The sequence below is a fragment of the Heteronotia binoei genome, chromosome 12 (genome assembly GCF_032191835.1).
Source record: "Heteronotia binoei isolate CCM8104 ecotype False Entrance Well chromosome 12, APGP_CSIRO_Hbin_v1, whole genome shotgun sequence".
Taxonomy (NCBI): domain Eukaryota; kingdom Metazoa; phylum Chordata; class Lepidosauria; order Squamata; family Gekkonidae; genus Heteronotia; species Heteronotia binoei.
In genome coordinates, this window is record NC_083234.1 from 31058151 (window position 1) to 31074691 (window position 16541).

Consider the following 16541-nt stretch of genomic DNA (forward strand, 5'->3'; position numbering starts at 1 on the left):
TTTTATCATTTATGGTGGGCATGTAGTAAGGCAAAAAAATATTGGGTAAGTGTTTATGAACTCCTGCAAGGAATGTTGAAAAGCGGAATTCAGTTTAAGCCTGAAGTTATATTGCTATCTATGGTGAGGAAACAGGTGGTTAAAGAAGATGCACACTTGATAATTCACATCTCACAGCCGCAAGAATACTATATGCAAAGTATTGGAGACAAGAGAAAATCCCAAGTATGGGAGAATTAATAGTTTTACAAGCTACAGAAGCTGATATACTTACTGCGATACTTAAAGGGAAATAAAAAATACTGGCTAATATAAAATGGGAGAAACTATATGTGTGGATACAAAATAGAGTCAAAGATGAGGAAAGCAGAGGATCAAAATGAGCAAGAAAAGAACTATAGAGGCAAGATAAATGAAAAGAGATTGGTAAGAATGTAAGAATATCAATTAATGTATAAATATATGATGTAATCCACCTTTGCTTTCTGTTTTAATAATTTTGAGGTTTTCATAGTCGTTCAAATTTGTTAAAATAACTTCTTACTACATAAGTTGACTTTGAAATAGGATATAAAATGGATTGTAATAAAAAAGATGGAATATAATAATTGAATCTACAGCAATAAAATGTTTTTCTCTTAAAAAAATATTTTGAATGAAAAATATTCTGTCTCGATCATAGCCAAGAGGGGTTCAGAGCTAGAAATCTATTTAAATAAAGGCCTGTTCCTTTGGTGTGTGAAATAGCATCAGTCCTGATTGTAGCTCACTGGGCATTGAAATATCTTCTAAAATTGGCTTAAAGAGAATCTCTTTAAGACAAATCATGCAGCTATCACCTCCTTCAAAAATGTCTGTGTGGATCGGTTTGAAGTCCCAGTGACTCAAAAACTTAAGAAGCAAAATATGTTTTGCACTTGGAGAACATCCTGTAACAAGGCTTATCACATTTATGATCCAGAACATTTCCCTCCCTCAGCATGAAGTCACTCCTACTGGGTAGTTATAAAGCATCCTACAAACGTCAAAGGAAAGCAGAGAGAAAGAACCTTCAGGCCAAGGCACAAGACTTGCTGTTCCATCCAGGTACTGTCTCCTCAGCTTCCTGCTGCCTTTTTGGATCTTTATTTTCTTCATACTAGATTGGAGGTAGGCAACCTTTTGGGACTGGAGCACAACCCCTCCCCCCGCAGTGTCTACCTATGAAGATGTTGGTGAGCCAGCAAAGGAAAGGGTGTGAGGGTTGTACTTTGCCAGATGGACTGAGAACAAGCCAAGACCAAGAAGGGATGCCAGCCCTGCAAGGACTTCCTTCAGTCCAGGGATGGCCAAACTGTGGCTCAGGAGCCATGTGTGACTCTTTCACACTTATTGTGTGGCTCTTGAAGGCCCTACTGCCCCGTTGGCCAGCTTGGAGAAGGCAATTCTCTCTTTAAATCACTTCTTCAAGTCAAGCCAGCCAGTGGCTTGGGGAATGCATTTAAAATTAAAGTTGCTTTCTTTTCACCCCTTCCTCTTTCCCTCATTTATTTGCCAGCCTGCCTTCCTCCTTCCCTGTCTCACAACTCTCAAACCTCTGACATTCATTTCTTGCGGCTCTCAAACCTCTGACATTTATTCTGTGTGGCTCTTACATTAAGCAAATTTGGCCACCCCTGCTTCAGTTCCTTGGACAGAGGACCGGCAATGTATGCCAAGCAAAGTTGCCTGGCAGCTACTGTTTGGCACACACACTTGGGGTTGCCTGCTCCAGTGCTAGACTATCTGCTCTCTCTCATGAGGAGAGAAGACTGACAAACTGTTAACCTATTTTCCTGTCCCAAGATACTGTCTAATATGCAGCAATTTTTAACCTATAAGCTTGTGCCCTGATGCAATTCTGACAGCTGAGGCAGCCCACCCTAGCTAACTCACAGCTTTTGCTTCACTTCTTTTACCACCCAGTTTCTTCCTGAAACAATTCCTGGTTTCTGTCCCTTTTAACTTTTGCCTGTGGGTGCTTGGTGTTGATGTAGAAACTCAGCTATGCACTTTTAGAACTAAACAGAGAGTCAAGTTTTCTAGACACATCTTCTTTGGGAATATGCAGAAGGGATTGTAAGGGTCTTACCTTGCATCAAGAAAAAAAAAAGAGGTATCTGCTGTTTCTGCATAGAGAAGGTTACAAAATCCTTTCTTGACAAATGTTCCTGAGCCACTGACAGCTTCTGAACACAGAGCTGACACAACTTCCTCCCACAATGGAGCAACTAGACCTATTGAATTTCCCATTGCCATGTGGTTCGTAAAGCCATAAGAAAGAGCTAGTGTGGTTGTGTGAGTACTTGTGCCTGAGGACGCAAGCGTACACAGCAGAATTAATACACCTGCTTTAACAATGCTTTAGATGTCCTTTGCAAAGTTTGTAACTGTAGTCTGTGGCCTGAACTAAAAATTAGGGTCAGGGGAATGCCTGCCTGTGTAGCCCATCAGTACACGCACAGCACCTCAGTGGGGCAAATAATGCCAACACAAGGGGAAGTCTGAAGCTCCTTCTCCCCTCATGCCATGGTCATGATTCAGACTTGGAAAACAAGTTCTCCTGCTCTTGGTGTTTGACTGCCAGCATCAAAGACAGTTCAGCAAAGCTCTGACCCGATAGGCTGCCAATTGTAGTTACTAATTGTAATGTGTAGTTTGGGCTTAAGATGGCATCCTCTTTTAACAGTTCCTCCCAGGATTTCAACTGCAACCGCAGACAAGGCAACCAATACAGTGCCCTGAACTAATCCAAAAGAATCTAGAATATCAAAGGGGCTGTAGAGATGACGCATGAAAGGAAGACTGTGGACCAGCAAATGGCAGACTTATTCCATAACTTTGGGAAGAAAGGAGAAGGTAAAAAATAGTTATTTTTTTCCTATCAATTATTCTGGAAATGTTCACAGATACCTTTTTCACACTAACCTATCCTAAGTTTTTACTTTATCCCACAAAAAGAAAAGCTAGTACTGATGTTTCAGCTAAAGCTGAAGGAGGTTTAACGGCAAAAATGAGAGGAGAGACTGGGAGTCACAAGGACCATGGACCAATACATATGGATGTAGCCCCATGTGGACAGCTGATGACCTCCCTATCACAAACTCCCCAAACCAGGGAGTTTGTATTTGGGGTATGACAAACAAAATGTTGAAATGTGAATCCACACACCTCAGAAGCTGCCACCAGTCCCTTTACTACCCAGTCAGCTAGAGCAGGGGTGTCAAACTCATCTGTTACATGGGTTGGATCTGACAAATGGGACTTTGTGGGATCGGGCCAAGTAGCGGAGATATAAACTTTATAAAGGATATATATATATGTTACTTACAGTGCAAACATACTTAAAACTGTTTGTTTAAAATGGAAAGTTGGGGGAATAGTGGGATTTGGCAATGCTATCCTTTATATATAAAAGCCCTGTGGTGAAGCCAAATCCAGGTTTCCCATTGTCTGTGGTGTGCATTCCATCAACCATTAGCCCATCAACCACCACTCCAGGTCTGTTGCATTCCACTGGCTGAGGACTGAGGCACTGTTTCAGAGAGGAGAGAAAGAAAGCCTTTCCTATATTGGCTGAGCTAGGGAGGAGGAGGGAAACAGCCACAGAAAGCTTCCCTCAATGGGCTGAGGGCTCCTCCCCTGGGAACTAAACAGCTAGAGGGACATAGACAAAAAATGGCATCCCTTTTATTCTAGGTACAGAGAGAGAGAGAGGGAAGGAGAGACAGAAGGTATGGAGTCCTGTGTTTAAGACTGGGCCACTGAGGAAGCTGCCTTTGTTTCCTCCCCATGACAGCCAGTATGACTTGGCAGTTGGCACTTCAGAGCAGGGTCTGCCAGACCCAGCTTCTTGCTGTGGAAGCTGACTGGGTGATTTCAGACCAGTCACAGACCTTCAGCCTAACTTGCCTCACAGGGTTGTTGTGCATATCAAAAGGGGGAGAGAATGATGTAAGCTGCTTTGGTCCTCACTGTAGAGAAAGACTGTACTTTTCAAAGGTAGAGGCTGCAGAGATGGGGAAAGAGAAGGAAAGCAATCTACCCCATCTCTTTTGCCCCATCCCTTCTTTCTCAGTTTACCCCCCTTCTCTGATAACTTATCCCACATCCCACCACTTTCTCCATTTCCCTTCCCAATAGCTGCCTTCTCAACATACCTTGCCCCCTTCTATCTTTCCTTTCCCTCCTAACCCCCCAATGCCATGACACTAACCCACAACAAATTTCTAGCATCCGTTGTATTTCTCTTCACAACTGGCCTTCTTACTAGTTTTAAAAATAAAACATCAAGAAAATAAAACATCAAGAAACAGCACAAGGATCACAGCATAAACTAAAAATAAATTACAAATAAATAAATAAATAAAATAAAAATATAAAATGTTCTGAGCCTCAGAAAACATGAAATGGTTGGACATTGCAAGCTTCTCCCCCCCCCCCACCCCCTCTGCAGACCATTCAGATTGACAATGGCTCTCCAGTGTAATATCCCGCTCTGGCTGTGGGTTCCCAAGTTACAGTAGTCAGTAGGTACCAGTTCTCAGGTCCATTCAGCAGAGACAAGCTGGCTCAAAGCATTAAGCCTTTATTTGCAGGGAGACAACTCCAGCAAGCAACAGCTTCAACTGGCCATACAAACATTGGAAAGTGAAACCCACTCTGTTGAAATACATTGCAGCATAGTCAAAGTTGCAAGGGAAACATGGAATGGATTTTCCATTAATGTCTCAGGGCCCAGATAGACTGATCAAACAAAGTTTGAGACCACTGGCACCTCTAGGGTCAACCATTTTTTATTTTGGATATAAACTTTTGTGTGCAGGCACGCCTCTTCAGATCTAGATGCTTCAAATAATGGTTCTCTGATCCAGAGATTACCTTAGCAAGGCTGCATCCAAGATAGTTCCAAAGTCCAAAATCAACAGATATCAACCTACAGCTACACAGTCTGCTGATCGTCTCTGGGGCTGGGAAGCAGGATATCCTGAGGTGGGGCAACTGCCAAGACTGAGGTCTTCCGGTGGGGCCCAGTGCTACTGTCCCCCACCCACTCACCTCTCTCTAGTTCATCCACTTGTGATTCCTCCTACCACCCACACTCTCGGTTGCATGCACTACTTAGCACAGTCAGGAAAAAGGTGGGTGAGCACTGGGAGAACTGAGAAATGAGCAGGAGAATGGGAGGGGGGGGGGAAGGATGGATAGCTTAGTAGCAGGGGAGGAGAATGCAGAGCGGTCACCAAAACCTGGAGCCGGCCTGCTTGGAAGCCTGCCTTATCACCAACCTTAAATAAGATCCAGTCCATATAACAGCCCAAAGAGGAACTTTCCCTGTGCTACTTCACATGTGTGGGCTTCCTTTAGTTGGACCTGTCCCAGATGGATTGAATTCCACTGGTGAGTCCAGATGACCTATTACCACGAGGCCCTGTCAGTTCTTTAAGGGTTAGAAGTCACTTAGATGCACATATGGTGTTTATGCCATTTATATGTAACTGTCATTTTATGAAATGTCTATGGGACAAAGGAGCAAACTTTAAAAATGCATACTTTATTAAGCAGGAGCAACATACCACACAAGGAAATAAACTGAGTGAAAGCAGATGCTCAGAAGAGGAAAACAAAACTGAAACAGGGACACTTAAAAGAAAGCTGGTAGGCTTGCAACATTTGGTCTCCTCTCTAATTGTTAGGCAGGGCAAAACAAGTGGTGACACATAAAATAGTCTGAGTTAATTACTGTGTGGATCACGACCTAAAACATTCAGTAGATGCAGTCCCAAATAAATTGTATGTATCTCCTGATGCATTCAGTGGATGTTTTGAAGGAACAGGGGCAAATGTATTTTCCATTAATAGAAACAGGGCTTTTTTTGAGCAGGAACGCACAGGAACTCAATTCTGGCTGAGTTGGCATCGGAATGTGTAGCCTAATATGCAAACAAGTTCCTGCTGGGCTTTCTCTACAAAAAAGCCCTGTGTGAAACAATGGTGATGTCAGGGGGTGTGGCCTAATATGTAAATGAGTTCCTGCTGGGCTTTTTCTACAAATAAAGTCCTGAATAGAAAGCTTTGGTATGCATGAACACGTCCTTCAAAAATCTCAAATTCCATTTGCATGTAGTGAAGCTGTACACACATGGAAAATATATGAACGTTGCCCCTTTTCATACAACAATACATGTATTGAGAAGATCTCAGATAATGTGTGCTCCTGTTATGTATGGTTGGATCACCAAAGTCAAACATCTGAACAGGGCTGTTCAAAATCAGAAATCTGAACAACATTACAAAAAGCACTAAAATGTACTCATGTAATGGTTTGCTACAGATCTTTGCCTGTATGTGATCATGTCTGGAGGCAAAGGACTGCTTACTCCTTTATAAACTTACCTGAAAGGCTGCCTACTGCCTTATCAACCTACCAGATCACTAATGGTCATCTTCCAAGGTGCCACAATCTTCTCAGATTAGGTGGGTGGCAACTAAGAGAAGGCCTTCTCAGTCATTGCCCCAAAAACTCTGGAACTCTCTCCCCAAGGAGACTCATCTGTTCCCTTTTGTTGCTCTTCTGCCAGCAGATCAAGACTTTATTCTGTCTGGGGTTCTCTCACTGATCCTCCTCCTTGCCCTGTGTTTCAATTGTTGTTTTAATGTTTTTCTATGTATGTTTTAGTTAGGCTTTAATGGTTTAATGTTGCTTTTCTGTTTGGGTTTAATGATTTTAAAGACCTGTGCTTATTACGTATGCTCTTAATTTGTTAGCTGTCTTGGTGGCCCCAGTGAAAGAAGAAAGGCAGAATATAAACTTTGTAGATAGATAAATGTCAATAAGTGCACTCCTATTTTCTGCTGCATGCATACAGCATATGAACATATGAAGCTGCCTTATACTGAATCAGGCCCTCAGTCCATCCAAGTCAGTATTGTCTACTCAGACTGGCAGTGGCTTAACCTCAAGCTAAGGTTTTTCATGCCTATTTTGCCTGGACCCTTTTTAATTGGAGATGCTGAGGATTGAACCTGGGACCTTCTGCTTACCAAGCAGATGCTCTACCACTGAACCACCATCCCTCCCATATGCAATTTGGTAAGTGTGAATAGAGCGCTACTATTAATTCACTGAGTGACCTATTGCTCCTAGTGACTCCTAGACTTGCATCAGTCATTAAGACAAATTGTGCCTTAGGAAATATGCTATGCCAGCCGGGACTCTTGTCATTTTGTGCAAACTCTTTGCAAAACTGCAGCTTGCAAAATGAAAACTAAATGTGACATCTCACAAATCTTAACATTTTCATTGCAATGTTCACTGCTGAAGAACTTCCTCATTCCTTCTTTGAGACCAGTATCAATTTTCTTTGCACATGTGAAAGAGTGGGTTTGTGTGGCTGCGTACTTATTTATATATATCTTTCTCCCCCTCCCCCCAGAGGTTTCAATTATGAGTCTAGATGCACCCTGGTTATACAGAATTTGGGACACCAACCAGAAATTCGTCTTCCCAAAGGATGGCTCATTACAAGCAGCTCCACGAAGTTCCAATTCAGAAGGTAAGAAAGTACTTTTGTTTTACTGGCACTTCTCATTTCTTTACATCTATGCTCACCAACTTTACTGGTTTAATCCATTTCCAAGTTCTGGAGCTGGGTAATCAAAGTAACAGAAGGTCTTGCTTTGGAATTTGTTACCTTTTCCTTGTTCTGCACCAGAGACCTCCAGAACACCGCCTTCTTTTATCTAATTTTCTCTTCTTAACTACCCACCCCCACCTTGCCTATTTGCTCTGCTGACCCCAAGTACTTCAGCTATGTGTAAATGTTTGCAGTGATTCCTATACAAATACAGGTTATAAGATTACAAGCTTTTTGGAGCCTGCTTTGGCCCCACTCCAAAAGTGATAACAATTATTAAGACCTGTAAGCTCTCTGAAGTCCAGGTTAAAGGTCCCATTTCAAAGTGATTCCAAGACTATATATTTATTCATTCATCTTGGGCCTGATGAAGATTTGGAACGGTGGACTTTGGATTGACCCACCATTGTCCATATATATATATATTTGGAATTCATTTCTGGTATTTCTGTATCCATGTATTGAGAATGTATATTTGGAATTAGTGTTTTGTTGTGTATAACTGGCTGTCACTAAAATATTCTTATTGTAGTGTTGTTGTGCCTGAAAGCAGTGTGTTTTTGTTTCAGATTCTTCACACTGCAGTCCATTGTTTTGACTAGATCTTGTATGAGCAACAAGCAGCTACAGGGAGATATGCAGGGCTTTTTTTCAGCAGGAATGCACAGAAACACAGTTCCGGCTGGCTTGGCGTCAGGGGGTGTGGCCTAATATACAAATGAGTTCCTGCTGGGCTTTTTCTACAAAAAAGCCCTGGAGATTTGTAAATGTTTGTTACCCATCCTTGATGCTCTAGCTGGCGTGCTTACTGTAGTTGCTTCCAAAACAGTCAATGCTTGTGTCGGAGTGACCTTGAGTTGAGTTCTTAACTATAGCAAGTGAAGAAATCCATGGAACTGAAAAACAGGATCTCCAAAAGAGAGAGAGGACATGCCTTGTCTAGAATGAATGGGTGGGTTTGAATGCCTTTATCAGCTCTATCCTCTTCCAACAAAACAATTCTTCATGGAGTTATTACAAAATTATCTACCATCAATATCCAGTAACTATATAACAATAGTAGAACTTGAAATTAACTCCCCCACAGATAATAATCTGTTTGCTTGGATCAACACACACCCTTCTGATCTCTGCACCCAGCTCTTGCCTTGTGTTGACATCTATTCCATTAATAGTAAACAGAAGTCTTGTAAGCCACATATAATTTCACAATAATTTCATAAATCGCAGCAAGCTTCAAGGTAAATTCTACAGTGACAAAGTGCTAGTGCAATACTTTGAAAAGTCCTCAGATACATTCCAAATTGTGAGCAGATGTCCTGGAAGACCCTCAATGTGAATTGCCAGCATATTCTTCATGTTTCAATGAGACCACATCTTCATCGAGGAGGGATAAGTTGGACAGTCCACCAAGGGTTTCTATATACAATATAAATATAAATAATACACAATTCTGCTCAAATAATAAATAATAATAATAAGATATTGGATTTATATCCCGCCCTCCACTCCGAAGAGTCTCAGAGCGGCTCACAATCTCCTTTACCTTCCTCCCCCACAACAGACACCCTGTGAGGTGGGTGGGGCTGGAGAGGGCTCTCCCAGCAGCTGCCCTTTCAAGGACAACCTCTGCCAGAGCTATGGCTGACCCAAGGCCATTCCAGCAGCTGCAAGTGGAGGAGTGGGGAATCAAACCCGGTTCTCCCAGATAAGAGTCCGCACACTTAACCACTACACCAAACAGGCTTTCCAATAAATAATCAGTATGATCTAAAGGTAATTAATCATCAAGAATAATTTTACAGGGTATCCAGCGCAGTGTCTTATCTGTGGAGAAAGCTCTCACAATTCACTCTAAGCAAAGTGCTTAAATGACCATAGTCCAACTTCATTAGAAACAGCTGAACCAAAACTTAAAGTGACAATACCAGATAACCAAGTCACAAAATCATATACAAAATCTTTAAGACCTAGCTTACAAAACCCAGGAAAAATCTAAAGAATTATTAAGACTCCCAGGGGACAGGGTGTTGCGTTTGAATGTCCAATATGCCACTTTACTCAATAAAACTTTTCATACATCTGCATGTGTGTCTCCGTTATTGAAACGTGAAGAATACACTGGCAATCCACGTTGAGGGTCTTCCAGGACATCTACTCATGATTTAGAATGTATTTGAGGACTTTTCAAAGTATTGCACTAGCACTTTGCCACTGTAGAATTTAGCTTGAAGCTTGTTGCAATTTTTATGAAATTATTGTGAAATTGTATGTGGCTTACAAGACTTCTATTTATTATTTATTGGAAATCATATGAATTGTATATTAATTGCATGAGTGAGACTGTATTGGTAATTTTTCATGGATATTTCTTGCCACCTGGAGGTTGGCAACTGTCAGTTGTGACTCGATGACACACAATTGTTAAGAACTCCTGGGCTGTTCTGGATCTCCTGGGTGAGGGAAGACTGGCTATTAAGGCCATTGGGAAAGTCTTGGTGGCCAACCCACTGATGCCACCCAATCCTAAAAACTACCTCCTCCACCAGTGTCCCCCAGCCCATAGAGAGGGGTAGGCACAATGTGGGAAAGGAGGGCTTACTGCAGCAGGGAATGCATCTATCAGCCCAGCCCTCCTGGACACCTGTCTTGATGGAGCACCTTCGGTTCAGGACTAGCAAGACAGGCAGGCACTCCTTCCTTTGGGGAAAGAGGGGGCAGAGGGGGCTGGGCCACTTTCCAGTTCTGTACCCCCTTGAACCTGCCCCTGCTACAACAACGTGGCATTGTGCAACGTGGCAATATGTAAAAATCAGCAATGAGAAAAGTAAACACCTGGGATGTGTTTCAAATAATTGAAACCACAAATGTTTGGTCTAAACTCTTAATCTGAGGAAGGTGTTTTTCCTCTTTCAGTTTGCTGACTGTGTTTTTTGCCTGCTGTTTCCTTCCAGATCATTTTGTTGCAGTGACTCCAAATCGAGCCCTAGACGAAAGTAAGCGACCTATCTTTATGGGTACCAAAGATAAGAAATATGTTCTGAATGTGAAGTCAGGTGATCAGCCTCAGCTACAGTTAGTGGTGAGTTTCATTTTTTGCTTCCAAGTATTTTTTGATCCTTAAGTAAATGCTTGTTCCCTTTCCCGCTCATAGAACTAGGGCTTGTGTATATTCTATACTAACCTCTTGCATTCTGTGCCAAAATGACTCTCCATCAGGGCAAGAATTGTACATCATTCCAGTTTGCCATGTTGGTTGCCACCTAGTGGCCAAAATTCAAATACTTCAAAAAGTGGATTGAGCATGTTCCACTTCCTCCTGAGTGTGAAGAGGGGTTGTTTTTCTCCTCCAAGAGGGATGCCTCAGCCTGACTTCAGCTTGGGATATTCCTGGAGATGCAGACGCAGTGCTTGGAGAGACCAGAATTTAACAATGATGAATGTCACAGTAGGACTTTTGTGTCTCCTGATCTGCTCTCTGAAGCTGTCATTTGCTCCAGGGGAACTGATCTCTGTAATCTGGAAATCAGATATATTCTAGGAGAACTCCAGGCTCCACATTGAGGTTGGTAAACCCGTACTGAGGCCTTCTAAAGTGCTATGCCTTTGCTTTTGTGGTGTGTGCAGGGAATGAAAACACATATGGGACTTGCAGATTTCACAGTGATGTGGAGGCAATGCATTCATTCCTGAGTAGGAATTTTATAACAGGATGCATACTTGTAGTATACAGGGCAGTGGACCTAGCCAGGGGAACAAATAAAATCCTTCTATATATTGTCCTATTGTCTGTTCTATTATCACTTTGTAATTGCTAATCTCAGGGATTTCCTTCTTTCTGACTGCCCCTTCCCAGCCTCCAAAATGGCATCTGCTACAGAAGGAAGGGGTGGTGGTGTCCTTCTTGGCTGGGAAACTCCATTAGCCCAAGGGTTCCTATGGAAGCATGCTAGTAACTGGCTGTCACTCAGTATTCTCCTGAGAACATCTCAACTGATCTGCTGAGGAAGCGTCCTTCTAGCATAGTACTAGACTAATAACAGCTGCCTCTCCTCCCCAGGAATCCCCATGTCTCCAGGAATTTCCCAAGCTGGAATTGGCAACCCTGTGGAGTCAAGTAAATCTGGACCAATTCTCTACTAGGCTTGTTCTGGCGTCGGATTTCACATAAGCTGTCACGGGGCTGCAACTTGCCCTGCCTCTTTCCTGTGGCAACAGAACCGGTTTTCAGAGGATCTTGCTTGCTGTGGGAAAGAGACGGGGCAAGTTGCAGCCCTGCAGCAGCTTGTGCAAAATTGGATGGAATGGTAAGGGGGAAAAGAGCTCCAACGCTGGAACAAGCCTAGTGGTGCATCTGGCCTGGTTAGGATCGGGCCTTAAGTGCCTTTTTCTGCTCTGCTAATTTAAAATTGAAAAGAATGTTTAACATTCATAGAATCATAGAGTTGGAAGGTACACCCAGGATCCTTTAGTCCAGCTCCTTGCACAATGCAGGAAATTCATATAGCACTTTTGGAGCATTCAGTTACTTGTATATTACTCTACAATCATTACTGCTTTCCTTTAAGGTAGGCCTGTGTTGTTATTCTTGCAGTGTTGATGGGCAGGAGGAGAAGGGGTGAGATTGTGACAGGGTGGTCTAACAAAAGTCACCAAGTAAGTCCATGACACAGATGAGATTTAACCAAGGGTCTTCCAATAGGCTTTAAAGTTGTGTGTGAATTGGCAGGACCTCACATACAGTTTTGTTGCAAAGAGGAAATTCTATTGAAACAACAGCACATGTTTAACTAAGCTTTTATGTTTTCTTAGGCGGGAGATATTATGGATCTTTATAAAAAGAAGCAGCAATCTGTGGAGTTCACTTTCTACAACCAGACCAGAGGCAGCGAAGTTACTTGCTCCTTTGAATCAGCAGCTTCCCCTGGTTGGTTCCTCAGCACTGCTTCTGAGTCAAACAAACCTCTTGGTTTAAGTCAGGGAGGGGGTTCTGATATCACTCTTTTTTATATTGAAAAAATAAAATCAGAATAGCTCAAAGATGTTACTCTTGCTGAAAAGAAAGCTGTTCATACCCATTAGTGTGTCTTTCTGAATTTAATCTGATACCTTTATAGTTTTAGGTTTAAAATCTGGGAGGACGATGGTGGTTAGGGAATTGAATTTCTGGTGAGGTGTGAGTGGAGATGTGGAGAGTGGCTTGCATGAACCAAACCCAAACTATTGCCCACATAAGCAAGCAAGACATAAGCAGCTCCAGTATCTGATATGGGAGATGTATTTTGGAAACGGTCGAAAGTACAACCCATCCACAACATTCCCATATATGAACTTTGCACTTTAAGATAGGAATGTGTTTTTTTGTTACTTGGTAACTTTGTATGTAGTTATATAAGTGGTTTTGTATTCAATATATTACTGCATAAGTTTTCCAGAGTTGTTGGTTGTTCGTGGATGCCTTTGTGCTTTACCCCTGCTCTACCTCCTGGAGGTTGGCAACCCTAGGGATCACCACACGCATTCTTGCCTGATCGTATTCTTGCTGCAGCAAAGGATGGGATACATCCCCTGGCCTCACAGCCTCACCCGTCCAGCCTCACCATCTTGCCCAGCAAGGATGCTGGACTCATATTGTAACAGGAGCTCCTTTGCATATCAGGCCACACACCCCTGGTATAGCCAGTCCTCCAAGAGCTTACAGTAGACCATGTTCTAAGAGCCCTGTAAGCTCTTGGAGGATTGGCTACATTAGGGATCTGTGGCGTAATATGCAAAGGAGTTCCTGCTACAAAATGAGCCCTGCCAGGCCTCAACCTGCCCAGCCACCCATTTTGGCTGAGCGCTTTCTGGGCTAGCTGGGAAAGAGCTCTTTTCCATCTTTGGGGGGCGGTGCCAGGCCAGGCCAGGCTAGGAGTGTGTGTGTGGGGGGGACCTTTTTCAGGGCCATTCCCCCCCCCCCCCATTTGCTGCTGCATAGATTACTATGGTGTTTGGTTGTGATCTTATTTTCTTATGTGCAACTGGGTTTTGTACACCCACTCAAGGAGGAGGAGGAGGAAAGGAGACTGGATTTATACCTTGCCCTTCACTTGCAATCTCAGAGCGGCTTACAATCTCCTTCCCTTCCTCTCCCCACAACAGGCACCTTGTGAGGTAGATGGGGCTGAGAGAGCTCTGAGAGAACTGCTCTTGAGAGAACAGCTCTGAGAGTTATGACTGACTCAAGGTCACACCAGCAGCTGCATGTGAAGGAGTGGGAAATCAAACCTGGTTCTCCTAGATTAGAATCCGCACACTTAACCACTATACCAAACTGGGTCACTGATCAGTAGGACACAGAAAATGATTAGCAAAATACATAGGGGTGCCAGCTCTGTGAAATTCCTGTAGATTTTATGGGTGGGCCCTGGAGAGGGCAGGATTTGGGAAGGGGAGAGACTTCAGTGGAGAATAATGCCATACAGCCCGCCTTCAAAAGTAGCTATTCCCCCCCCCCCCCCCCCGGGGAACTGATCTCTTTTATGGAGAGAGAGAGACCGATTGCACCTGCCACCGCCTGGAGACTACAATTACATGATAGATCGTGGTTGAATTACTAAAAATACAATTTTAGCTATTTCCTAAATATATATTTTTATAATTGTGTGTGTATATATCTATATATATGTATCTATATATCTATATCTTTAGAATTGTTAATCACCAAATTCATTCAGAATATAATACAACAGTAGTCAATTGATTCCTGCATACTGATGCTGCAATAAACTCAACCAGTTCAATAAAGGGCTTGTGCAGTCTCTCCTCTGTTTATGAAGGGTGTCAATTCCAGAATCTTGTACTGGATGCCTCAGAACCACCTCTGACGTCGCTCACTAGCTGGTCAGCACATTTCAGTCAGCCTTCCTCATGGAGGTGTAGAAGGTTGTCCACTCTATTACAAGTTCCAAATAATTTCAATTCATTCTCATATCATACCAAACCGGGGTGTGTGTGAAGTTCCTAGGGTTGCCAGGTCTGACTCAAGAAATATCTGGGGACTTTGGGGGCGGAGCCAGAAGACTTTGCAGGCAGAGGCAGGAGCAAGGGTGTGACAAGCATGATTGAACTCTGAAGGGAGTTCTGGAAATCACATTTAAAGGATCCACACTCCTTTTAAACGCCTTCCCTCCATTTGGAATAATGAAGGATAGGGTCACTTTGTTTTGGGGCTCATAGAATTAAACTCCCTGATCCAATCTTTTTGAAACTTGGGGGTTGTTTTGAGTAGGGGCACCAGATGCTGTACTGAAAATTTGGTACATCTACCTGAAAAAACAGCTCCCCCAGAGCCCCAGATACTCATGCATCAATTCTCCATTATACCTTATGGGAATCGGTCTCCGTAATGGGTGTGCCCAACAGACATTTCTGATGACCCTGAAGCGGGGGGGGGGAGGGCCTCCAAACTGGGGGATCCCCTGCCCCTATCTGGGGATTGGCAACCCTAGAAGTTCCCCAAATCTACTAGTAGGGGAATGCCCTCCCAGGGTCTGCCAGGCAGCATAAAATTAAGGCTGCCACCTCTGGGTTGGAGAATTCATAGAGATTTGGGAGGGATGGCGCTTCGGGAAGGCAGAGTTTGGGGATGGGAGGGGCTCAGCAGGGTATATTGCTATAGACTCCACCCTTCAAAGGAGCCATTTTCTAAGGGTTGCCAGGTAATTCTGGGCAGCCAGCTGGGGATGGGAGTGGGGTGGCCATAAATCAACAAAAAAACAGCAAAAAACCCAACCCAACCCAAAACACACACACACAAAAACACATTTATGGAGATGCAGTTCCTTCTTTAATCCACCATGTGGCACCAGTCCTCCACAAGGTATCCAGCAGAACAACCACCTTTGAGACCGACAAAGTTTATTCTAGGTATAAGCTTTTGTGTGCATGCACACTTCTTCAGATCTCCAGCAGATTAGCACTGCAAATAGCTGAAGATCCTTCTCACTCCTGGATGTTATGCTTCTGCTGTTGCATTGCTTTTCTGTGGTCAGTTGGGATATTTGGGTTTTTTTTCAGCTTGGAAATCTAGCAACATGGAATATTTGATTAACAGCCCAATTTCCTGTAACCTCCCTACCAACCATATGACCAGCCCCAGGACACAGGATATGGGGACGGAAGTGAGAGAAACCCTAGGTTACTACACAGCTTTGGTCAGTTTAGCATGTGACATCAGAACTCGAACAGGGAAATTTACATGCCTTATTACTATTTACATCCAAGAATGATGCATTGCATTTAGAGGAAAGGAGATTGCAGAGCTATGAAAATGAATTAGAAACAGCAAGAAAATGAGAAAAATAGTGTCTAAGCTTTAGAATATTAAAACAGATTTTACGAAAAATAAAAGTGTGATTATTAACTATGGTGAAAAAGAGGAAACTGTCCTCTCACATTTTTAAAAATAAAATTTATGTGTTGTAAAACAAACTGGGATGGATTTTCTGCCCTCAGGAATACATGCTTGTTTCAAGGCATTCTTCGTTTTATTATTATTTATTCTGCTGAAATATTTATTGGCTGCCTCTCCAGTAGAAACTACTTGCTACAGTTTCATAGCATTAAAAAGCAAAACACCAATCTAAAATCATGACCAGTAAAATATTTATTGACTACGTGCTTATCCTGCTCGGTGGCATACCTATTTCTCTGTTCCCTTTCTGATCTTCACAAACAACCTTATTGGGTTGCCAGCTCCAAGTTGGGAAATACCTGGAGATTTTGAGGGTAAAGCTTGAGGAGGGTGGATTTTGAGGAGGGGTTTCAGTGGGGTATAATGCCATGGAGTCCACCTTCCAAGGCAGCCATTGTCTCCAGGTGAACTGATATCTGTCGCCTGGAAAT

General features: G+C 42.9%; 1 protein-coding gene across 1 annotated transcript; it reads left to right on the top strand.

The window, feature by feature from the left end:
• The first annotated feature begins 357 nt into the window (after window positions 1-357).
• Window positions 358-12759, top strand: LOC132580713 (interleukin-1 family member 10-like). Its single transcript, XM_060251723.1, has 5 exons — window positions 358-426; window positions 2784-2877; window positions 7476-7574; window positions 10610-10737; window positions 12468-12759. The coding sequence occupies exons 1-5, from the start codon at window positions 358-360 to the stop codon at window positions 12687-12689; spliced, it is 612 nt and encodes a 203-aa protein (XP_060107706.1). The 3' UTR covers window positions 12690-12759.
• The last annotated feature ends 3782 nt before the right edge of the window (window positions 12760-16541 follow it).